Source organism: Coffea eugenioides, chromosome 11, assembly GCF_003713205.1.
Source record: "Coffea eugenioides isolate CCC68of chromosome 11, Ceug_1.0, whole genome shotgun sequence".
Lineage (NCBI taxonomy): Eukaryota > Viridiplantae > Streptophyta > Magnoliopsida > Gentianales > Rubiaceae > Coffea > Coffea eugenioides.
Window position 1 is genome coordinate 38,873,532 of NC_040045.1, and position 25,232 is coordinate 38,898,763.

Genomic DNA, 25,232 nt, shown 5'->3' on the forward strand with positions numbered 1-25,232 from the left:
ATGGCTTCCCTCACTGTTTTCCTCTCTCTCCTCACTCTCTTTTCCCTCCTCTCCCTCGCCCAACTCCAATCCCCGCCGCCATCAACTTCCCCACAACCACAGCCTCCACCACCGTCGCCGCCACAGTCTCTTTTGAATGCAGCAGAGACCCTATCGAATTCAGGCTACAACGCCATGTCCCTCACTTTAAATCTCCTCCTTGATCAACCCCGTTTCATCAGCTTTCCATCTTCGCTGACCATATTTACTCCGCCTGATTCCGCCTTTGCTGCTGCAGGCCAGCCTTCACTCTCCCTGCTCCTCCTCCACTTCTCGCCACTTTCTCTTTCCCTCGAATCACTCAGTTCTCTGCCATTTTCTTCCCCCATCCCAACCCTGTCAAGAACCCATGCTTCCGTCTTTATCACCACCTCATCCGAAAACCCCACCAAAATTTCCATCAACAATGTTGAAATTTCCGGCTCACCCGTCTATGATGATGGCTCTGTTGTGGTTTTTGTAGTGGAAAATTTCTTTGAGCCTAATTTCGCTCTTCCCGCTCCTCAGTCAGTCATAAACCCCAACCCAGAATGCGTGAAATTCAGCACTTTTTCACGGTATAAGGAGGCATCAGGGGTACTAAAATCAAGGGGTTATTCAATTTTTGCCACATTTCTGGACTTGCAATTGATGGGCTTTGTGGATTCCGATAAAATCCCTTCTGAGAATGAGACAAAACTGACTATTTTTGCCCCTGTGGATGAGGCTTTGATTGGGGATTCCGCGAATTTTCTTGAGTATTCATCCATTTTCTTGAGGCATTTGTTACCCTGTAAGCTTAATTGGAATGAGCTCAATGGGATTGCAAATGAGACTGTTTTCAGAAACTATGTTGAGGAGCTTAGCATGAAAATCCAGAAATCTGGTGATAAAGTGATGATTAATGGGGTTGAGATTACTGCTCCAGGATTATACGAGAATGAAGGGATTGCAATTCACGGTGTGAGGGAGATGATACCAGTATTGGATGATGCAGATGAGGATACTGCAGAGACATCTTTCATGAAATTTGAGAAGAAGAATGTTGAGGGAAATTGTCCTTCCCCCGATCGTAGTGAATTCTGAGCTCTCTGTTTTTCTGTTTCTTGTTGTCGATTGTAAATTCAGGAGGTGTTGAAAGATGGGCATAGACTTCCTCGCTTTCCCTTATTACTTTTGATTGATTTTTTTTTTTATTTTTTTTTTGTATTCAATATTTGTGAAAAATGGAGAGCTTATGCTGTAAAAGTTGAAAGGATCAATCACGATATCAAAAGGATATGAAAAATAAATCTTTGTTTTCTTCTTGATTGAATTTCTTGATCTTGGCTGCTGTTTAGATAAGTAAATTTTTGAATGAACTTCTCGTGGATCTGTAGTTAAATGAAGGTGGAGCTTTATCTCATCTTTGGTTTCTTGTTTAGATGCTATACTATGAATATCCCAAAATTTTGATAAATAAAATCACCTGGATAAAATCAATGTAAGAAAAATGCACCAAGAATAAATAAATGAATTTCCTTACAATCTTTAGGCCAAACTTGTCTCCCCAAAAAGGTCAAAAGAATAGAAAAGTGGGTGGGACTTTGGGTTGGAGAAGAACGGCCATTGGTGTTGATTAGTGGGCTTAAGTTGTTTAGTCAAGGGTCTTACAAAGGCTTTTTGGCTTTGGGTAAAGTTTTGAGAATTGAGTGGGCTGAGATACCGACTCTTCCGCAGAAATTGCATTAAGGATAATTTCTATTTTTTTTTATTTTGAATAAATAAGCAAATTAAGTGTATATATATTCTTATTGACTTTGAGTAAATGTGCAAACAAATGTATAATATATTCTTAACTGTACTTGTCGAGCATCCCATATTAATACTTTCAAAATTTTATAATGGTTTGACTTAAGAGCTTGATTCTGTCGAGTCCATAATTGAGCATAGGCACATAAATATCTAAACTCCGGCCAACTGAGGGTTGAACTGGTTCTAAACAGGAATAATAATGCAGAATCAGGTTTTAAAAGGTTGAGCACTTTTCTGCAATTCTCCCTGTTTTAAAGTGTGCATGTTTTCTTTAACCGTGATGCTCTCAGCTCTCTTGTGTTCGCCGAAACGCCCGAGTTTCTGCTCTGAATCTTGAGATTTTTGGTCTTGATGATTTCATTTTCTTGGTCTGTGTTCTTTTTTCTGATGTGCAGTTGGATCAAACGTTGATATTTGAGCGAGTAATGTGTGGACTACTCATTGTGTTTGATGCTTCTCAAGATTTTGATGCCCTAAACCTTGATTTTTGTTTCCGTTAAAAATTCCAACTGATCGAAGTAGCATTCTTGTATTGAGAATAAAGTTCAAAGAAATAGTAGAATCTGTGAATTGCTGAAAATGAAGTAGAGAAGAACTTTTTAATACAAGGGCCAGAAGTTGGGATAACATATTAGTACCTGTCGTGCAAGTCATAGATAATTGACTTAGAAATACAAGTAGCACCAGATAATCATGAGAAAACGATTAAAAGAGGATAAAAGAGAGAGAGAGAGAGAGAGAGAGAAAGAAAGGAAGAAAACAAAGCTAAAGGAAACACCAAATTGGACAAATGGGATTAGAAAAAGCAGTTTAAACAAATGCAGCCAACTTGGGTTTGGGAGGGTCAACCAGACACCGGTTGAGAAGATCATCAACTGAGGTGTAGTTGTGATCAGGATAAAGCTTGGAGGCTTCCAAGTCATTCTCTGTTAACTCAAAGCTCGTTTGATCACCTTTGATGTATATATTATGTAGAATGGCCACTGATATATTGTCTGGAACAGGTAACGCTGCAGAAAAACCAACAGTCTCTGATGTTACTCAACTCGTGCACGAAATTGTGGCAAAAAAGTCAAAATCTTTCCCTAAAACGATGAAGGGATCAAATCAATGCCTAACTTTTCTGTCCATCTATAGCTATGAAAACACATCTCTAATATGCATGATGAACACAGACTCGTACAAGTATTAGTAGATTGAATTGTTAGAAAACGTTAGAACTTCAACTAAATCTTGTCATACTTGAGAGGGGTTTTTCGTGAGAAAAAAAGATGAAAATAGTATTCTTACTTTCAGTGAGCTTGACCACTTCTTCCTCGGGAAGATGGGTTATTTTCATTGTACGTCCAGTCTTTTTCTCCCATGAAGAAATCAAATCCAGCTGCGAGACAATATTTTTAGGAGGTCTGTAGATGATGACACGCTTTTCTACTCTTGGATCTGTTGCTGCCCTGATTGTATAGATTGCAACATCCTCCTCGTAGTTCAACACGGCTGCATCCAATAAGAAACTTCCGATTACAACCATAATTGGAAATAATTATCCATTAAGCAATTAGTAAGTGCAGTAGTCATTTGCTTTTCAGTGAATTAATTATTCCAAGTAATGAGCTTAGCATTTCTGCATATTTAATTTGGCAACTACATTGAATTCGTTGTATTTGAAGTCTTTTAATTTGGCAACTACCATAGCGATGGCATCTTTAATTCATCTTGTCTGCATGCTGTGAATGTGGCCTCGCGTGCATGTGTTAGGGAAGATTCATTTTTCAATTGGCCAAAGTCATCCAATTTACTTTCAACAATTTGTTCATTAATCATTCTTTAATCTTGAACCAGGGAAGTTCAATTGGTATATAGCATTCTTTAAGTAAATCATAAATTAGGTGTAAACTATCTATATTACTGATACCAAGATTGGGTACTCGTCAAAATAATCTGATTGAAAAAAAAAAATTATGCATATTTTCTTGAAATGTAAAATATTAGCATCATCTTAGGGCACGTACCCTTGGCTTCACCGCTCCCATATACAGTAACTTCATCTGTCTTTTGATGTGGATGAAGCAAGTAATCTACGAAGTAAGCTGCAAATGAATTTGCAGACACGTATGTAAATGGAATTCCAGCTGCTTCAATTGCCCTCCTCACCTTCCTCTTGTTATCAAGTAAAGCTTCAAACGGTGGAAGTCCACTCACTCTATCAACTTCATTACCAAATTCTGAAGGAACAAATCTCTGCAACCCAAAAAAGAGAAATCGCACACTGCTTAATTCTAGATGGTACTAACTAGTAGTACGAGCCACCAAATTAAACAAATCTTAATTTCCTCTTTGAACCTATTTGGTTTAGCATGGAAACTCAGTGAGTTTTACCTTGATGTTGCCTGCCTCTTTCATGGCATTAATGATTTTGAATTGTTCAAGATGTTGTGGGACGGCTAGAGTTGATATGACCACATCTACTTGTCGAAGCACAGAAACCAGCTTCTCATGTTCATCAAGTTCTCCCTGTATCCCAAAAGCAATTGATCAGTGCATGGTTTTGTTGAATCGCTGTAGCATGTGGAAGAAAGCCACTCATCCTACGGCCAAGTGTACGGTTGCAAGTAAATTATGTGGAAGAATACAAGTAAAGATAACAACAAAATAAGAAGGTCATAATCGATCAAATTTTTGCACAACAGAGGTAATGTCTTGTTGTCTATTGCAGTTGTTAATCTTTTGAGAAGCTGGAGACGGCAATAGAAATCAAGAAATAGTCCTTAAGGGCGCTTTCTTTTTAAGTGGAACACACTTAAAAAAAGAAATTCATTTTGATGGTTGGTTTTAAAAAAAGGCAAAAGAACTCCTCAAACAGAAATTACTACTAATTGTTGATGCACGTAAGTTTGATATGCAAATAAAGATACAGTTTTTTTTTTTTTTTTTTGTCTACAATAACACTGAAAATTCAAGACGATGTAAAAAAATAAGTCAAGACGATAAATTCAATTACTTGGAAAATGGTGACTCCCATTGATTCGAATTCTTTGAGCAGTTGAAGCTTTGTGGAATCAGTAGTTGGCTTGACTGGACGGATATAGACATAGGTTGGATGGCCAAGAGAAACGCTTGCGTTCACCATATATTTTCCAAGATAACCTGTGGCTGCAAATATCAATATCTTGCTCTTCATAGGAGCCATTTTCTCTAAACTATCTTTCCTCTGTTTTTCCTTCCTCACTACTAAGTAGTATCTTACGTTGCTCTTCAATCTTCAGAGCATAAGCCCTTTTGTAACCAACCGTTTGTTGACTCCACTGCTCCTCCAAGACTGGTCGGCTGAATATGTTACATTTGTGGTGGCTGTGATAACAAGTCTCTGACATTTACTATTCAGGAAATTATACTTACCTACTCTATGATTTCATATTTAATTAATGCACCCCTAACTTTTAAAATCACTTCTTTTTTTTTTTTTGATAAGTGGGGAGTCTTGAAGTCAAAACTTCCTATTTATAATTCATCTTCCTTGCCGTTCAACCCAACCCTTCCGTTAAAATCACATTGATCTCACTTGTCAGCCATTTTAAGCTTTTATTTTTGCTCTTATACTTCAATCATAATAACTCTTTTCTATCTATAATATTAAAAGGGCAGTTACAAGGAGTAGTTATATGCAATATCTTGTTACATGATTTAAAGTTTATGATAGATTACTTGTAATATGTGGGAGGAAATTTGTATTTAAGAATATTTGTATAACCAACTCATAATTCTATTGGACCTCGAAGGAGTTAAGTGTAATATAATCTTTTTCAATGTCATTATCTGTTGAAGAGTCTGCGCTATGACGAGTATTTTTAATGTGGATCGAGTCAAGAAGTGAAAATCAATAAAGGATCTAGAATCCTATTATGGTACGTTAATTAAGTTCCATATTTATCAAATCAACCCTCAAGTGGATTTCCTCGATATTTCTTCTCTAGTAGCCATTGCCAAAAGACGGTCCATAATCGAAACTAGTAAAAGTAATTATCCAAAGGAAGAATTTTTCACTTATGTTTTTGTTCTTATTTATTAGTCATGCAACTAAACGTGTTCTTCTTCTGACTCCATATAATTTTAAGTAGAATAAAAATTGCACTGAATTTCTTGGATCTTACTCATCTTGTGTTTGCTGAAAATGTTTACAGACATAGAGGATAAGGTTTTGAGGTTTTGACCGTAATGCTGCCCTCCACCATCCCCCCCCCTCTCCCCCTCTTCTCTTCTCGTTACTTCCATTATCATAAGCTTTGAAAACAAGCTAGGCTTGTACCATTACACATATGACTATCTTTATTGCGTTTCAACCACCATAAATCAAAAGCAAATAAAATAGAAAAAGCGACTGAATACATAATTTGTGTACAAATTCTACTTTCGTATTCAGTGCCCTCTATCATGAATTATACAAATCTGATACCAAATAATTACTTAGCATAAATAAGGAAAAAAAAGAACAACTAAGCAAAGCTAAAAAAAGAACTATCAAATTAAAGATTGGGATACAGCGAATTCTAGCTAGGCAAATTAAAGGCCTAGGCCTTTGGCCGGTGGTCACCACCAACTTAGTGGAACTCTTGACCTCCCACTAAAATTTGTCACAATATGTGGCGGCCTTAATTAATTTCCTTCGATGGAGTTTGTACTTACATCGAATTCCCCTCCCCCTCTTCCTCTCCCTTAAATTAGGTTAGATTAAATTATAAAAATTCTATCATTACGAAAAAAAAAAATGCAGCCAACTTGTGATCATGACAGAGCTTGAATACTACCAAATCATCAGTTTTTAACTTAAAACTCACTTGATCACCTTTGATGATAATATTATGAAGAATAGAGGATGGTAATTGGTAGGTACGTTGGAAAAGGTAATGATGCATAAAGTACAATCTCTTATATTAGTACATTGCAAGTTGCAACAATGCGAAAATAAAAACCTTCAAACCGAAAGGGGACAATATTGACAGCAAAATGTTTATTAGGTGAGGAAACAAAGTAGCATCTATTCACATGGAGGATGGAATCACATCCCTCCACATGTGCTTTTTAAATCATTTTTTGGTTTCATTATTTTGTCTTTCACTTTGTTTCAAGATGCTTACTCAGTAGAAGTCAAAACTTCACTATATTGGCTTTCCACTTAGTTCCATCCCTCCAAAAAAATTTTTTTTTTTTTTGTTTAAACCGAACTCCTCCCAAAAAATAAAGCATCTGATTAATTATTCAGGCCTGCTGAATTGAAGTATAATCATGTGTCGGTTGAGTAAATACTTATTCGTATTACCAAAGAGGTTTTAGTGTAATGATTAAGGTTAAAATCCAAGCAATTAAAGATTTTGGGTTCAAGTCTTCTTCCCCATTTTCGTTTTTTTAACTTTATCTCTTCTCTACTAAAAAAATGAAAAAAAAAAAAAAGTTACTTATAGTATGTACATGCTATACGAAGACAAAGCCATGTACAGACTGTTGGTACAAAAAAAAAAGCGCACAGCAAAAGTTATTTCATTACATATTAAAAATTATATGAGAAGTATGGGAAGAGGAAGAGAATAAATGTACAATAAATACTCAACAATTTTATTAATTTAAAACTCAATAATAAAAATATTAAGTCGTAACCTTTCATAACTCACAAATCTCAACTTAGAGACTTTCTCTCATACCTACTTTTCAAGATTCGACTCGATTCAATTTTTCAAATAACGACTCACTACACTACTAGTATTTATAGATTGCAAAATTTCCTAAACAAACACAATTGCAAACCAAAACTTATTTGGAATTGATTTGAGATTTCCTACTCTAATATGGAATCTAAACAAATAGGAACCACAACCAAAAAAAAAAAAAGAATTAGGAAATAAGCAAATAGAATAGTTTAGTTTAATTCCGTCATTGCCGTTGTCAAACTAAAATCTTCATTGTGGTCATGTCTAATGCAATCTCGATCTCGAGTTTCCATGGAAAACTTAATCGCTGTACAAACAATGTGGAACACCAACTTGTAATTGGTCTTTAATTCCATTTTTACATGTGGTAACCCATATGACATAGTTTGTACACCAAATTCAACTTTGGAGGAGATGTTGTTGTTATTGTATACTTGCATGTGAATGACTTAATATTTACAAGCAACAATTTCAAATTAATTTCTGAATTTAGGGAGACCATGATCAATCAATTTTGAGATGACAGATTTGGGATTGACATTAGATTTTTTTTGAAATTGAAGTTTGAAGATCTTGATTTAGGGGAGATAATGTAGGAAGTTGAACCAGTCTCATTTAATTATTTAGTTCAATGTCCAAAATTAGTGGGGTGGCGTCCAAGTCATATTTGCTAGTTCCCTTCCGCTTACGTTGGTTAAATGTCCAAGTCCAATTGTGTTATCTTTTCCATAATTCGATGTCCAATGTTTAGGTATCACGCAAGTTAGATATCAAACGATGATTGTGTATACAGCGTCAGTGTATATAATATTTACTCTTATTAATATACGTAAGGGCACTCATTGACATTTTTAAAATTTACGTAATCTACCATGTATATGCACATATTAGTACAATTATCTTTTGTATTTATTTAGTTTTTTTAATTAATTTTATATTTTCAAATATATGACACCTGAAATATATCTTACAAAGTATTCAATGAACACCCGTTAAATAGATCAATGTCTGTACTCTTTTTTTTTTTTTTCCTTTTTTTGGGTAATGACAACGATCCATCCTATCCTACTTCTACACTATGTCTCCGAATTTTTCATAAACAAGGAAGTATTGTGCTTTCTTGTCATGCACTAGGCAGGGTTTTAAACCACCCCACCCCAACCCAAAAAAAAAAAAACACGTAGAGAAAGTGCCGAGAGTTTGTGAGATATAAAGAATTGACGAGAGGTTGTGAGACATAAAGAATTGAGAAGTTTGCCTCCTGAAACTTTTGTTTTTCTTCGTTTCTTTCTTAAGCCGCGCCGCCACTTGTTTGTTTATACATTTTGCCGCCGCCAAGTTACCTCTTGAGTGCGAGACTTGTTTATGCTGTTGGTCCTGTGGATTGGTTGAGTTCCTGCATAGACATTACAGTTCAACAACAGCCGAACGACTTTTGAGTTTTGCCTAGCCGCCACAACCTCTGCAACTTGCAAGGCCCGGCAAGTATAATATCCAGCAATTAGCTGCATTAATTAGAAGAATAAAGCTGTGGTTAAATCTCTTTGATTCCTTGGATTTTTCTCTCTGAGGATTGAAAACAGAAATCGTGGGTGATTTTAATAGAATGAACCAGCAGTATAGGTTGGAACATCCTTCGCATGGTTCAACACAGCTGCATTAATTTGATATACATATAGATATAGTCATTCAATTCATCATTAACTCAGAAGTGTGCCTTACGACTTATTGCCACCTTAGACTTTTAACAATCAACGTCATTCATATTGTCTTTAATGAGGCTCTTTTCTTGATTGGTCAAAGTCGACTAGTGATTTAATATGTCTGCCAAGTGCCAAGCATTTTCTTGTAATATATGCTTTCATCATTGGAGATTTGTCAAGGAAAAAGTCTAATCCTAGATAGATACAAACTCTAATCTGTAGTAGTTGTTTGACCACTTCCACAGATGATGGGGATGAACCAAGTCATAACATACGTGCGAATCAATTAATATTCCAGCCGCTTCTTTTTTTCTTTTTTTTTTTTGTCGACACAGGGATGTCCGGGTCAATTCTTACGGGGCCCGACTAATCTCTTGTGGCCTGGGCCCGGCGCCCCAACCCGACCCTAGCACGTTAAGTGCGCGGAGGAATCCAGCAGAGTTGAGGCTCAAACTCGGGACCGAGAGGCTCAAACTCGGGACGTCTCGATCCCTGTGGGAGGAGGCTACAACTGGACCATTCACGCGGGGCATATTTCAGCCGCTTCAGTTGCCCTCTTTTAGCTAACTCCTGTTGTCAAGCGGTAGCTTCGAATAGTGAAACTTCATTTCCAATTTTTGAAGGAACAATTCTCTGGAAAGCTAAGAAAAAGGAAGAAAATAAATGTTTTGATTGGTGGATTTAATTTTGTAGAACCCAAAAGAATTCCGTGAGATCTTGACATCAATACCTTATTTTTTTAGGGAACGTGAAATTAACATGGGTAATGGGAAATGATCTACATCGATCTATCGGCAAAAGGCAAAAATGATATGAAATAGTACGTATAAAATGTGTCAACTATCAAGGTATGATATTTTTAAAAATTTAAAATTTAAAAAAAAATAAAGAGCCTTCATTGGACTTCAAGAAAGGAAAGTTTGATATCTTAGTACCACCCAATACAATGTGAATATGTGATCACGAGTCGCAGCCAGTCAAAATCATCTCTCTTATTGGTCATTTTCAAATTGCATCAAGATAAAATGGGCCATTGGTGAGAAAATTGTAAAAAGAGGAAACTTTCTGTAAGGCCTCTGAACTATCGCCTTCGGTACGATTTTGGCTCCTCAACCATCAATTGTCACAAATAATCTTCTTAAATTAAAAAAAATGCTTACTTTAAAGATTTCCGTCATTTTTGGCCGTTAGAAGTGACGTCGACCAAACAAAAAATAACCTACAAAAATAGCCTACAAGGCCTCATTGGCTGATTATTTCATCAAATCAGGATTAGAAAGGTGGAAGACGAAAGAAGATGAATAAACAGTAAACTCCATGTTATTGGTTGACTTAATATAATTGATCTTTAATCAAACCCTGGATTGATTTTTCTGTTTGGTAAGTTTTGCCCCTAATTCCATTACATTTAATGCCTAAAATTGACGAAAATACTTAAACTAAACTTCTTTTTTTTTTTTTTTTGTATTCAAGGGCTCATTTGCAACAATTTATAATTGAGGAATCAAAGCCGTACAAAATAAATAGTTTAGGGGCCTGCCAAAAAGTTTCCTCTGGTAAAAGTCGACCAGTGCTTTGATGACATGCTTGACCTTGAACAAGTCTGCTGTCCTCTTAAACTTTTTGTCTGAGCAAAAGACAAATAACAAAGGTAAATTGGCCATTGAGGACAGAAATTTAAGTGCTTGAGCACGTACAATCTACAGTAGCATGTAAGTGTTTTTGGTTGCCTTGGACCTTGGTGTTGCCTGCCACTTTAATGACATCAATTAGTGTGAATTGTTAAAGATGTTCAGGGCGGGAGTATCAATTGCACTTTCTGAGTCGGATTTTGATTTTTGGCAAGTTCAGTTATAGGCTCACAAATTATACAAATTTTTGAGTTTCGAACTTTCGGACTTTGAGCTTAAATTAACAGGCTCGACCTTAACTCGTACTATTATATGAATTTTGGGTTAAATCGCTCTCTCATCCAAATTAAATATATAATTATGTATAATGTATATTTAATAATTATGAATTACTATAAATTTATATATAAATGATTAACATTTTATATTATAATATGTATACTTATTATTATTATAAATATTAGTATATATTTTATTTATAGAATTATATTCAGATACAGGTTGGGTCTTAATCGAACCCGACTCTAGTAAAATCCAAATTCGACTAATATTTAGTTTGGATCTAACATTTAGATCTAAATTTTACTTGACGAAATTAAAACTTTGGCCCACGTACTCGTATGAATTTAGAAGAAGTCACATGTACTGACACATTGATGAGAGGTAAGATTTAAACCCTTAATCTTCCATTCCATAATCTATGTGGTGGCCAACTCCCCTCTAGAGGAAGTTGGTTGATGATGCCTACCTGTCGAAGCACTGAAACAAGGATGTCTTGTCCGGCAAGTTCTCCCTCTTTCACAAAGCAACTGTTTAGTAGTAAATGATTCCACATATTGCAAATACCCTACCTTCACTGCTAATTTAGAGAGCCATTCTGCATATGATTTACCAACATGTCTGCTACTTATTTTCGCAAGACAAATGTATGCACACATTCTTTTTCTCCTCGCTTCTAACTTTTGTCTCGGTGGAATCTGAGCATTTCCAATTTCTTGATACGAAATTTTGATTCTTCATTCTCACGACATCGAAGGCATGAAGGACTAATGCTAGAAAAACTTACTAAAATGAACATCCCAGCACTGAACTCGTAATGTTCCATACAATCTGCTAACAGAATTCCGGTGTCACTTTCTCATTGCAATATAAAGATTATGCTCAACATTATGATACTAAGGCAATCCAACTAAAAACAGCATACAGATTACATGGCTCAGATGATGAATTTGTTTGGTGCCTCGACCTTTGCAAAATTCCGACAAAAATTAGCAGAAGTTACAACATGATATATATGGATAATAGACTGGGGGATTCCTCTTATGGATCAAAGGACTTTGGCGTGACTCTGTCATTGTGGCATAACTGGCACCAAAGTTGTAACTGAGCCCTAAAACTAAGGAAAGAATTTGGCTAGCCTGTCTGCTTCATCTTTATCCCTCACTATAACCAATGAAGAAACCTTTGATCAGAAGAGTCCCCAAAAAATGAGGAAGATAAAGGTTCCTTCTGAACCGATGGATTTGAAGATTAGTCAATTTCAATTGTTTCCCTTCCTGTATGCTGCTATCTGCACTGATTTGACTCTGATTTCCATTCTTCAAGAAGCTTACTTAAAGACTTTGATAGCTTCTTGAAATGGGGACCTGGCTTCAAAACATTGACATTACCCCATTGAGAGCAAGGATCCGTCAACCATTTGTTCCGCCCTGTGCACCACGCCCCAGGCGTAGGTCGGTTACTGCCACGTTTGAGGATCTTCTCATCAACCATGTCCAACACCGGGTCATCTGTTGCAAACTGTCTGGCGAAAGCAGCACCACTCTGAACCATCCCCTCATAATCTGATGTGCTGAGGAAGTGGGGCTCCATTTTAGGTGGGTCATCCCAAACAAAATATCTTAGGTCACCATTGACAGTCGTGTTCTTGAATTCATGTGAGTTGCAAATAACTGTATGGAAGTAGACTTCTTCAGACAACATTGTATTCGTAACATACATTAAAATGGTCCGAGGGAGATTATCCCAACCAAAAATGCAGAACTCAAGGAAAGATCTGCTCAACATGACCCATGGTGAACCTGGAAAACAAAAGAGCTTTAAATGAGTAATTGATTACTATCTACGTTCTTTATGAAATCTCATTATCCATTAAATGCACAAGCAGCAACTTGCCTGTAAAAACTCGGAAAGCATCAGGCATTGGCCGCTTTTCGGTTGCATGGAAGATCTGTGTCCTTCTTGCCAAGTATATCCCTGGATCAACCACAATTGGCTCAATTCTTTGACCCCTATGATAACATCATTGAAAAACATTGTTTAGGCATTGGTTGGAACGAATATATTCTCACGACTAAAAACAGCAACAAGGGTTTGCCTACCCTTTCCACCCGAGGTCACTGGTGTGGTCAATGAAATTCAGGTCTCTCCTAACAGATGAGAACACATGGGATAAGTCTGAAAGCACATTAGAAAAGCATTTGATAATCAGCACAAGGTAAATAGAAACACAACCTACTACAATGAACAAGCAAATAAGAAGATAAGGTATTCCTGATAACCATGTAAAAAGGTGTTATGAAGACAATCAAGATATTTATGACCAAGAAGATGATTAATAATAATACCAAACATCCAGAGAAGACATAGAGCAAAGTGCAGGAGCAGGACTTCATCTAATCAACGACACTAAGGAACTAAAGAGCAGCAACAACTTTATCATGCTAGTACTCAGCAGTTTTCTTGACATCTAGGACTGACTTATCAGTCACAATGAAACTCTATTACTAGGACTTCAATCAGATATAGAGCATAATATGTCTACCACTAAGTCCTCAGTTAGAACTGCAGGGGCCTTTTATCCTGCTGCACAAGTACCCAATGCTTGATCTGTTTCTTTCTAAATCTTCACTCCATAACCCAGATACTATTGGACCATGAAGGTCCAAAAATGCTTCCAACTTCTACACAAGTGGTAGTCATCATCTCTCATGCATAACAGCCTTCACCAGTGAAAAACAAGATGCAGAGCAGCACTTTGGACAGCCCTCATCACATCCTATATGAATAATCACACTGGTTTCTGGCTTATGCTATAATAGCACCAAGCTTGCCATTCACCCCCACCCCAAAAGAGAGAGAGAGAGAGAGAGATAACAATAAAACAGGAGGGGTGAAAAAAAGGACAATCAAGACAAAAGAAAAGGCTCAACTGAATGCATGGGTTTTTCCATTCCATCATCACTAAATTAATACATTTCAGCATCATCACGAAGCTACTCCAAATTCAGTCCAAAGTGCAAAGGAATGGCATACACCACATGCATCTTACCTCATGCTAGCACCAAAAATATATCTGAAACTAAATCAGTGATATAAGTTGTTATAATCTAAATCAGCAGCTAAGAACATTAACCAAATGCAAAAGGTATGATATGGTATAAGAGGCATAGCAGCAGGTCATGGTACGACCAATTTAGAAAGTAACAGCAGGTCATGGTACGACCAATTTAGAAAGTAATCTTCATGTATCAGTTGTGCACCAGATACGCAAACCAAGTGGAAAAATGATCACCTAAGAAGTGTAAAAGTCCATACTGCCACAAAGGCCAAAAGCAGAGTAGTAACTGCCACAAAGGCCAAAGCAAAATAGCAACTTGTCCAGACTAACCCATAGTTACACTTTAAGCAAAAATGGCATTATTCTGCTCATCTCACCCAAAAAAATGCGACTCTCTAGCATCAACAGTTATCCAAAAAGCCTGCATCTATATGTCCTAAATTTTGTAACCGTTCAAGTATAGACAATTGTTTAAACGTCATTGAAAAACAAAGCGATTTCAATATTCATGTCTCATTTATCCGCACCATAAAAAATATGAGAAAGAAAAGAAGGCAATAGCAAGTACAAATTTTAACCATCCTGACAAGCCATGTATTAAAATATTTGTCTCCAATTCGTAACCTCACTGATCATTCGACATTTATGCACAATGTTTGAATCTATTACAAGGTTAGATCATATACAGCAAATTCAAAAATAATCAAGGCATAGGCAAGTCCAGATAGACAAAAGAGCAGTAGAAAAAGATCACAACTTGTTAGACCTAGATACTAAAGTACAAGCAAAGTTCCATACGAACAGGCCAGCAATGTAAAGCATAACCTCGGGATATTTATAAACAATGTCGCTCTGCAATTTGAGCATACTGTACTACAACAACAAAAACTAGTTCTATCCCAAAGGAACCGTTACTTCCTTAAGTTTGCAAGCAGATCAAACAGATACGAATCCCTATTGAGCTACAGATAGCAAAATTCACCACACCTTTCATTCAAACATAGCATTACCAATCAAAGAAATAAAACAAAAAATCTTTCGACAAACAAAAAAAGAAAAAGCCAAATATGAAACGCATTCGGAAATGCAAAACTAAATCATACCATCTTGAGTAATCAATGGATAATCCAAGGCACTGAGGGTAATAAACCAATCCCATCCCTTATCCACCTTCAACAAAATCGCAGCAGCCCGTAAAACAGCAGCTATATTACTAGACCCCATGTAAGTAACAGGATCAGGCTTCCCAATTACATCTACATTCCCAAACACCCTGACAGCAGGAACAGAATTCACCATTGCCCCTAATTTTTTCCTTTCAATATCCGACCCATCTGCACCAATGTGCAATAAGTACCTATTCCTGGGATGATAAACAGCTAAAAAAAGCCTAAAAATCCGATTCGCATCGCCTCGGCCACCGGAGATATAATAAGCAAAAGCAGGCGGATGGCCGGGGCCACGGTCGACTGATAAAGTATAAGGTTTCTGAGAGGAATATGAGTAGAAAGATGAGCTTAGACCGCAAATTGATGAGACAAATATGAGGAATGATAGGAATGCAGCAGAAAACAGTGCAAAAAGCCATTTCTTTTCCGCCCCCACACCCATAATAATTCTACAAAACTGTCAAAAAGATCTGGAAGAACCCTTTGGAGCATGGAATGAGATGATGAGAATTGCTAAGCAGAAATGCAAAAGGATTGGATTTTGATTATCTGCGATGATAAAGATTGGATTTTTATAATCTGGGATGGTAAAGTTTGGATTTTTAAGGACATGAATGTCATTTTTGGGCAGGATCTCCTTGAATTCTGATGTGCTATTTTTAAGTTTTTGGAATCTGATCCCGTGGAATGTAGTGTGTGTTTTTCTGGGTAGATTACTGTGTGATTCTGAAGAAGAAGTAAATGGTTAGGGTTTGAACTTTGAAGGAGAGCAGCAGAGCTGGCGGTGGGATTTAGTTTAGGTGGTTGGAGAGATGAACACACCAAATCTGTGCATTTTGCAAGAGTGACCGTATTTTGTAATAAAAACGGAAACTTTACTACTTGTGGGGAAGCACCTACTTATTAATGTTTTCACATTCACTCACGCTTTACAAAGACTGTATAGTTTTTGTCCCAAGACAGCATAATTATTGATTTAAGGATTAAAAGTTTTGGACATATGCAAAAAGAGAGAGTAAAAATATTCTTTCAAAAGCAACTATTAATGCGGTTAATATGGATCATAAGATTAACATTGGACGTAATGTTGTTAATTAAGGAAAGCGTAAAAATGCAAGATAGGATGATAATTATGGACGTGTGAATTTATATGATAAATTAGATGTTATTTAGGAGTATTAAACGAGCGTTCGTTAAACACTAATATACAAAACCCTTCAAAATAAAGGATTATGAGGTTTAAAAAAGAAAAAAGGATACAAGTTGGGCCATATGTTGCTATAAGTTGCTATAAAAGTTGAATACCTTGCAAGTCAATGATTTGGAATCCTCTTTTGTGTCACCAACATTCAAGATTATGACAAGAGAGAAGAATTTCATCTTCACTATGTTTGAAAAGTAAGAGTTTTTATGTTGAAAATTAATACTACCAATTAATGAAATTTTAGCACCCCTCTAAGAATAAGTTAGGGATTAGAGTTGCCAAAAGGAGAAATTTACCCAAAAAATGCTTTTCCACTAAAGCCAACCGACCATCCTAAGTTGAACTCTTTTTTTACCTAGTAGCATGTTTTCTTAACGTATTAAAGTGGCAAGTTTCCATTACCAAGGAAATGTGATATCTAATCTTACATTAAAAATACTACTCAAAGATGTTTAAGTAGTTATAAGTGATAAGTACCCGAGCTAGGTTTATTTAAGTGTAAACTTTGAGGTCCTAACTAATCCCAAAATAATTAACTCTCTATCATGCCATTTCTTCAGGCACAGTTTACTTATCATTTTCCACCAAAGAAATTTCTGAAGCAAAGTGAATTTTGTTTTTTGTGTTGATTTCACGTTGTGTAACATCCTTAGGGAATATTCTTCCCTGCCAAAATCCTATATTTTAAAGCATTAATCAAGATTAATCTGGATAAAATATTTCTTAATCTGTTGGGAGTTCATGTGCCAGGTAGAGTTTGGATTAAATGCATGTTAGGTTTACGAGGACAACGAGATTTATGTCCCCACAATCTTCCATAATAATCCTTTTCTATTGCTATAATGTACTGATACCAAATGTTCTGATCTCACCAATGATCGAAGCAAAGATAAGTTATATTTGCTTGACGTAATTGCTTAGTTATTGGAGCAAGAAATCCATATTTAACCACCGGTTCGATGTTATATGAGCACAATAGCTTACCAAAACTAGCGAAGAGCTATTAATTCATGATGGGTTCTAATTATGAGTTTAGAATTCAATTTTCTAATTTTTTTTATTCAAAATTTTTTAAGTTTTTAGTGAATATATTTTAATTATTTTTTTATATTATATATATCAAAAAACTCTAAAAAATAGTAATCAAAATAATATATAAAATTGATAAATACAGCAGTGCAAGCTGACTAGGTCTACCATAGCGGGATGATTTCTTTGGGCCTTTCAAACTTGACAAAGATTAAACGCCATCAGTCAGAACTCTCCAATTTTTCTCTTACAGGAAAAGAGACCAAAAGTTTTCTGGATTCCTACCAAGAAAAATAAAAGATTTTCTAGAAATTTTGAACAAAAAATCTTTCAATTTTTCTAAAAAATTAATTTAACAGAAGTACAGGAATTTCTTGCTCTATAATTTTCGTGCCTGAATGAAAACTTGAAGTCATTTTTTCCTTACATGTTACCATGTAGACTATAGTGAACAAATCGCTTATTTTAGTAGAGCTAAAGATATATATATATTTTTTTAACTTTTTGTGAAGCATACTGAAGATTGAAATGAAGTTGTAAAACTATCCGATAACAGAATAAGCCATCTAGAAAAGAATTTTATCATTGAAGAACGACTTAATCGATACATAATTTGTTAGTGTATAATTAAAGGATTCGAATTCTTAAAAAATCAAAACGGTATTTTGTTAAATACTTTTACATTACCTCTTAATTTTTAAAACCAGAAGAACGCATTGATTTTATTTTTTAAAAAAATAATAATAATTGGAAGAGTGCTTAATCTTACAAGTTAATATCCTCACATAGAGTTTAACATACCTCACCATGAAATCCAAAATATGTAAAACGTAATTTTCAATACAATAATATACACAAAATGAGTGTTTTATGTAGCACAGGGGTGGAATAGCCATATGGATTTACACAAAACAATTACAATTTGAGTAGGGAATACAAATTATGTGATTTCCTTATTTGTATATAAAGAAAATAAAACTGAAATGTTTTCCCTTGTGGGAAAATAAGGATAAAACTCTCACAGCCATCTTTTGAAGTAAACTACTCTTGAGAATTTTTCTTTATTTTGTAAAAAAAAAAAGAAGTTAATTACAAATAATCCCCTTAAGATATATCCTATTTTTCACCTTAACCCCTAACCTTAAAATTTTGTCACTTAACTTCCTTTCGGACAAAATTATCCTTCCGTTATTTTGACTTTTCATTGATTTTTTCTTTCCATTTTTTCCCCTCCATTATTTCTTTTTCTCTTTCTATTTTCTTCTCTCTCCCATGCTTCCAAATAGAAAACTTTATCTAAAGTTTGTAATTGGGTTTCTACATGAAACTTTAAAAGGCATTAAAAACTAATTTCGATCTTTGTATGATGTCATGTATCGTAAATTGTAATTAATGATCATTAATCAGGTTATAATTTCATCTTGTGCTGTTTTCTTGAAAAAAAATGAGAAACTGGGATAGGAAGGGAAAAAGCAAAAGAATTGAAGGGTCAAAAAATGGTACTTTGACGAAAGGGTTTTAATATTTTATGATCATTTGAGGAAAACATAAATCTTTACAATGTAAGGGTGGTTATCTAAATTTAACCACTGGTGAAAACCATCACCTATTGAACCCAAGATCTATATGGCGATTATTAAGAAATAAATAAACGATAAAATAGCGGAAGCGTACCTGAATCCATATTGATAAACTTGATACTTGAATCCCTAGAGATTTGGGGTGGCCTTCCAGGTCAACAGGTATTCACCGATCCTTTGAGAGAGGCCTTTAGTTTCTCTCTGGTATCTTTCCTGACGATGGGATATCAGGGAAGAGGTATTTTGTGGTATTAGGGAATACGACAACTAAAACGATACCTGTGACCTGGGGACCATAACCCTATTTATAGGTAACATTCCTGTTACCTTTGGAGCCCTATTTCAGCCCATCATTGAAATAGGAGCCCATAAGTTTCTACACATAAAAGGGCCCACATCCTATTAGATACATTAAACCCAAACTATATTTGATCACTTTAATTGGGTTTAACCTTAATTGACAGTTTGCAATACATAATTATTCACATATAAGTCCAATGTTGGATTAAGGATCCAACAATCTCCCACTTGGACTATATGTGTAACCTTATAATTATATTTTGCAATTAACCGTATGAGCTCAACTTTACTGTCATTATCACAATGTATCTGCAACCAATTCGGTCCATCAATTACACCAATATAGGATCAAAGCGGCCTTTGTTACAATTTCGTAACTCGACCCATCAATGGTCACATATATCAATGCAATTGAATGACATGAATTATGATGTGGATGTGTAGCATGAAAAATTTCATGTAATGTGACCAAAACATGCCTATTTCCAACTGGTCCACCTTAAATTTTATGAGATCAAACCATACCAAAATTAGAGTGCAAATAAATCCAAACTTTATTTATGCATAAAATATCCTTAAATCCTTAATAACTGAAAAATATCATAAGAGCATTTAAAATAACAAACTCCCACTAAAACTATACATCATTTAATACGACACCCATATGAGCAGTATGCTCATGAAACATTTTGGGTGGCAATCCCTTAGTAAGCGGATCCGCAACCATGGAGTTTGTCCCGATGTGCTCTATTGATAATTGTCCATTCTGCACTCTTTCTTTAACAGTCAGGAACTTGATATCTATATGTTTAAATTTGGTCGAGCTCCTATTGTTATTGGAATATAAGACTGCTGACTTATTGTCACAGAATAATTTGAGTGGTCTTTCAATGCCATCCACTACACGTAATCCTGTGACGAAATTTCGCAGCCAAATTTCCTGATTGGATGCCTCATAACAAGTTATAAACTCTGCAGCCATAGTGGAAGATGCTATTAGGGACTGTTTAGCACTCTTCCAAGATATGGCACCTCCAGCCAACAAGTAGACATAGCCTGACATTGACTTCATAGTATCTTTGCATCCAGTATAATCGGAATCAGTATACCCAATGATCTCCAACTCATCTGACTTCCGATACGTGAGCATGTAGTCTTTTGTTTTCTGTAGATACCGTAAGACCCGTTTGGTTGCTTTCCAATGATCTAATCCAGGATTACTCAAATATCTACCCAACATTCCAGTAATGTATGCAATATCCGGACGCGTACATACTTGAGCATACATTAGACTCCCTACTGCTGAGGCATAAGGAATCTTTTGCATCTCTCTTTCCTCAAAAGCATTCTTGGGACACTGCTCAAGACTAAATTTGTCTCCTTTAGCCACAGGGGTGTCACCTGGTTTACAATTTTGCATGCCATACCTTTTAAGGACCTTTTCGATATAGCCCTTTTGTGATAGTCCTAAAATACCCCGAGAGCGATCACGGTGTATCTGTATGCCTAACACAAAAGATGCATCACCAAGATCTTTCATCTCAAAATTCTTAGTTAGAAATTTCTTGGTTTCATGCAATAGACCAATATCGTTGCTGGCAAGCAAAATGTCATCAACATACAATACCAGAAAAATATATTTGCTCCCACAGAACTTATGGTATATACAATCATCCACTAAATTCATCTCAAAACCAAATGAGATGATCACCTGATGAAATTTGAAATACCATTGTCGAGACGCTTGTTTGAGCCCATAGATGGATTTTTTAAGTTTGCAAACCATATTCTTTGGATCTCCTGATACAAAGTTTTATGGTTGCACCATATAAATCGTCTCATCAATGTTACCATTGAGAAACGCTGTCTTTACATTCATCTGATGTAACTCAAGATCAAAATGTGCCACTAATGCCATAATAACTCTAAAGGAGTCCTTTGAAGAGACTGGAGAGAAGGTTTCTTTATAGTCGATACCTTCTTTTTGTGTAAATCCCTTAGCGACAAGACGAGCTTTGAATCTTTCCACATTGCCTTTCGAATCCCTTTTGATTTTAAATATCCATTTACAACCAATGGGTTTCGCACCTTCTGGCAATGGGACAAGATCCCAAACATCATTGTCCTTCATGGATTTAATCTTCTCATTCATGGCATCGATCCACTTTTGAGAATTTGAACTTTCCATGGCTTGACGGAAGTTGATTGGATCATCTTCCATCAATCCAGAGTCATCCTCATGTTCTTGGAGAAAAACAATGTAATCATCTGGCACTGCACTTCTCCTTTCTCTAGTGGATCTTCTTAATGGCACTGGTTCTTGAAGAGGAAGAGTTTGTTCTTCTATAACAGTTTGCTCTTCGACATTGTCTTGATTTGTTGTATCATGATCAAATTCAGGAATAGGGTCCTGAGCAAGAGTAATGACACCTGTGGGAATATTAATATATTCCTCTTTAAAGACAATGTCCCTTACTGTATGTTCTCCCCCAAACTCGACATCCTCAAAGAACCGGGCATTTCCTGTCTCAAAAATTGATTTGGCTGTGGGATCATAAAACTTGTAACCTCTGGATCTTTCAGAATATCCAATAAAATAACAACTAATCGTTCTTGAATCCAGTTTCTTTTCATTTGGCCTGTAAGGCCTTGCCTCAGCTGGACACCCCCAAACATGCAGATGCTTTAAACTGGGCTTTTTCCCTGTCCAAAGCTCATAAGGGGTTTTGATAGTTGCTTTAGTTGGAACTCTGTTAAGAATATATGCTGCAGTCTTAAGTGCTTCTCCCCAGAGTGACTCTGGTAAGGTGGAATGACATATCATACTCCTTACCATGTCTTTAAGCGTTCTATTTCGTCTTTCAGCTACACCATTCATAGTGGGTGAACCCGGCATAGTGTACTGTGGGACGATACCGCATTCCTCTAGATATTTAGCAAATGGTCCTGGACGTTGTTCACCTGAACCGTCATATCTGCCATAGTACTCACCACCATGGTCAGATTTGACGCTTTTAATTCTTTTGTTGAGTTGATTCTCAACTTCGGCCTTAAAATTTTTGAACACGTCTAGTGACTGTGACTTTTCAGAAATGAGATATATGTAGCCATATCTTGAAAAATCGTCTATGAACGTTATAAAATATTGTTGACCATTCCAAGCAGATGTAGGAAATGGTCCACAAATATCTGTATGTATAAGTTCTAAGACGTCTAAGGACCTATTGGCTTCAAATCTCCTTTTATTGGTTTGTTTTCCCTTTATACAGTTAATACAATCATTAAAATCTGTAAAATTCAAGGGACCGAGAATTTCATTTGACACAAGCCTTTCCATTCTCCGTTTGGAGATATGTCCCAATCTCTTGTGCCATAATGCAGCTGAATTCTCATTGGCTAATTTTCTTTTAACTCCTCTAGTACTCAAATGCAGAGATTCATTAAATGAGGTAATTGTGTCAATTAAATATAGATTATCGTAGTGCATTAAAGAACCAGAACCAACCAATTTTGAATCATGAAACAATTCAAATTTTCCATTTCCAAATGAACAAAAATAACCAAATTTGTCCAAAGCAGAAATAGAAATTAAATTCCGTTTAAAAGACGGTACAACAAATGTCTCATTGAGATCCAAATAAAATCCGGTCTTTAACAATAATCTAAAAACTCCAATTGCCTCAACTTGAACTGTTTTGCCATCGCCCACGTAGATATATCTTTCACTATCATTAGGCTTTCGGCAATTCAGGCAACCCTGCATAGACACACTGATGTGAGTTGTTGCACCAGAATCTAACCACCATGTGTGTCTAGGTACCGAAGTTAAATTAACTTCAGAACAAACCAAATTACTATATTTCATTGAAACAAGGCGTGTCAAGAGCGTACTAACTTCAGCCTTTTCGTTCTTGACAAACCTTTTTTCAATGTCCTGAAGGAACTCTTTAGCGGTTACAGTCGTTTCTGACATTGTTCCCCTGAATGCTTCTGGAACGGCCTTTTTAATGATCATCAGACACAAGCGATTTGATCTCTCCCACCTCTCATTATTTCTCTTTTCATCAGAGGTACTCTGATCTATAAGAGGTGGGGGTGAATCATTCCTTAACGCAAGGTCGAGATCCATTATTCCAAGTACTATCAAGAGATTTTCTTTTCAGGACTTGAAATTTGTGCCATTCAGCATAGGAATATTATTGATATTGGAAGTAATATTTGTAAGATCATTCGCAACTGAACAGAAAACATAACATAATTAAAACAAGCTCACATAAATCAAAACAATAATAAATTCAAATAATGGCAGTCCCATCTCAAGATACCGATATTCCATTAATATTTCGTCTTTGGACAAAAATATTAACTTCTGAGTGATATCTTGGTGCAGTAATAAATACTGATAATAATAACATGTCGAAAAATAAATTTTCCTTTGGGCCAATTTATAAATCACATGTAAAATCCAAATAATTATCACGTATTTATTACCACAAGTGCACATGTAATTTTATTAAATATGGACCTTCCTTTGGGCCGATCAATATTCATAAAATTACAAGTACTCAACTAGTTATATTCTAAAATAAATTAATTTTCATAATAGAGGTCACTTTGGTGGCATATTATTTCAATTAATTCATTCCAAAATATATATAATCATACCAATATTCAAATTTAAAATTATACAAATTAATCAAAATTTTGATCAAAGTCAACTTTAGTTAACTCTGATCAAACAATTAATTGAATCAAAACTTATTGGACCAAAGGTCCATATCCATAATTTGACCCAATTTATTATTCAAGCCCAATTTTTTTTTTTTAAGTCCATAAATACTTTATAAAATTATATATATAGTGGGCCAAACATATGGACTTTGTAGGGCTTAAATATCTTATTAGCTTTATTAGGGTTCACTTAAATTAAAGAAACCCTAATATCCTTAACATAAATATAGGCATATATATCCTTAAACAAAGAAACAGGTCAAACAACTCAAGTATTAACTAAATTAATACTATGGACAAAAATTGAAACTCAGGATATTTCATGTCAATTTTAATTCTTAAAACCAGGGAAAAAGACGAAAGACCTCCCGAAGCCAGAAACCAAATTGGTTTACAAAGGAAGTTGGCACACTAAAATACCAATGAACCGTGGCTAAAGTTTGATTACCATGGAGCCCACTTAAATATCATATCAATTCATATGTAAGAATTCATGGAGCCCACTAACTTCAAGTGTTGACCGAATTCATGAGTTATCTGATGTAATTGTACGAAAGCATAAAGACATCAATATGGATGAAATCACACTGCGTGCCATTAGAACAACAATTGTTTATCACAGCAATTCATACCATCAGCAACCGAGACTTCCAAAATAAATATCAAATCCGAAACATGAAGCCGTATCATGAAACAATTATTGAACTTGACAATGAACCACGGAACAAAGACTTGTTAGCCGTGCAAGCAAAGCCAAAATTAATCATAGTTCTATATGAACAAAAACTCAAAAATTATGAATTTCTAAATCCAAATTATTTCCCAATAATCAACCATATGGGCTCTGATACCACTTGTAAGGGTGGTTATCTAAATTTAACCACTGGTGAAAACCATCACCTATTGAACCCAAGAACTATATGGCGATTATTAAGAAATAAATAAACGATAAAATAGCGGAAGCGTACCTGAATCCATATTGATAAACTTGATACTTGAATCCCTAGAGATTTGGGGTGGCCTTCCAGGTCAAC

General features: G+C 35.6%; 3 protein-coding genes across 3 annotated transcripts; 1 reads left to right on the forward strand and 2 right to left on the reverse strand.

Moving 5' to 3' along the window:
• On the forward strand, positions 1 to 1,156 carry LOC113752530 (putative fasciclin-like arabinogalactan protein 20). The gene has a single exon (XM_027296643.1). It carries the CDS (start codon positions 1 to 3, stop codon positions 1,102 to 1,104), a length of 1,104 nt encoding a protein of 367 aa, XP_027152444.1. The 3' UTR covers positions 1,105 to 1,156.
• A 1,226-nt stretch (positions 1,157 to 2,382) lies between these two features.
• On the reverse strand, positions 2,383 to 5,096 carry LOC113753143 (isoeugenol synthase 1-like). The gene is made up of 5 exons (XM_027297241.1): positions 4,811 to 5,096; positions 4,189 to 4,323; positions 3,822 to 4,050; positions 3,103 to 3,306; positions 2,383 to 2,822 (listed from the first exon to the last, which is right to left on the reverse strand). The coding sequence occupies exons 1-5, from the start codon at positions 4,997 to 4,999 to the stop codon at positions 2,623 to 2,625; spliced, it is 957 nt and encodes a 318-aa protein (XP_027153042.1). The 5' UTR covers positions 5,000 to 5,096; the 3' UTR covers positions 2,383 to 2,622.
• Positions 5,097 to 11,922: 6,826 nt separating this feature from the next.
• LOC113754163 (beta-glucuronosyltransferase GlcAT14A) lies at positions 11,923 to 16,193 on the reverse strand. Its single transcript, XM_027298516.1, has 4 exons — positions 15,289 to 16,193; positions 13,227 to 13,302; positions 13,021 to 13,136; positions 11,923 to 12,926 (listed from the first exon to the last, which is right to left on the reverse strand). Exons 1-4 carry the CDS (start codon positions 15,794 to 15,796, stop codon positions 12,412 to 12,414), a joined length of 1,215 nt encoding a protein of 404 aa, XP_027154317.1. The 5' UTR covers positions 15,797 to 16,193; the 3' UTR covers positions 11,923 to 12,411.
• Between the last annotated feature and the right edge of the window lie 9,039 nt (positions 16,194 to 25,232).

Excerpts from the sequence above, each read along its gene's own strand:
- LOC113753143 (XM_027297241.1), bottom strand. The coding sequence starts at position 4,999 with ATGGCTCCTATGAAGAGCAAGATATTGATATTTGCAGCCACAGGTTAT. Across the intron at positions 4,324-4,810 it reads TGGGAGTCACCATTTTCCAA|GGAGAACTTGATGAACATGA; the intron begins GTAATTGAATTT and ends TTTGGGATACAG. Across the intron at positions 4,051-4,188 it reads AAGAGGCAGGCAACATCAAG|AGATTTGTTCCTTCAGAATT; the intron begins GTAAAACTCACT and ends TTTGGGTTGCAG.
- LOC113752530 (XM_027296643.1), top strand. The coding sequence starts at position 1 with ATGGCTTCCCTCACTGTTTTCCTCTCTCTCCTCACTCTCTTTTCCCTC.
- LOC113754163 (XM_027298516.1), bottom strand. The coding sequence starts at position 15,796 with ATGGGTGTGGGGGCGGAAAAGAAATGGCTTTTTGCACTGTTTTCTGCT. Across the intron at positions 13,303-15,288 it reads TCCATTGATTACTCAAGATG|ACTTATCCCATGTGTTCTCA; the intron begins GTATGATTTAGT and ends ATGTGCTTTCAG. Across the intron at positions 13,137-13,226 it reads AGTGACCTCGGGTGGAAAGG|GGGTCAAAGAATTGAGCCAA; the intron begins GTAGGCAAACCC and ends ATGTTATCATAG.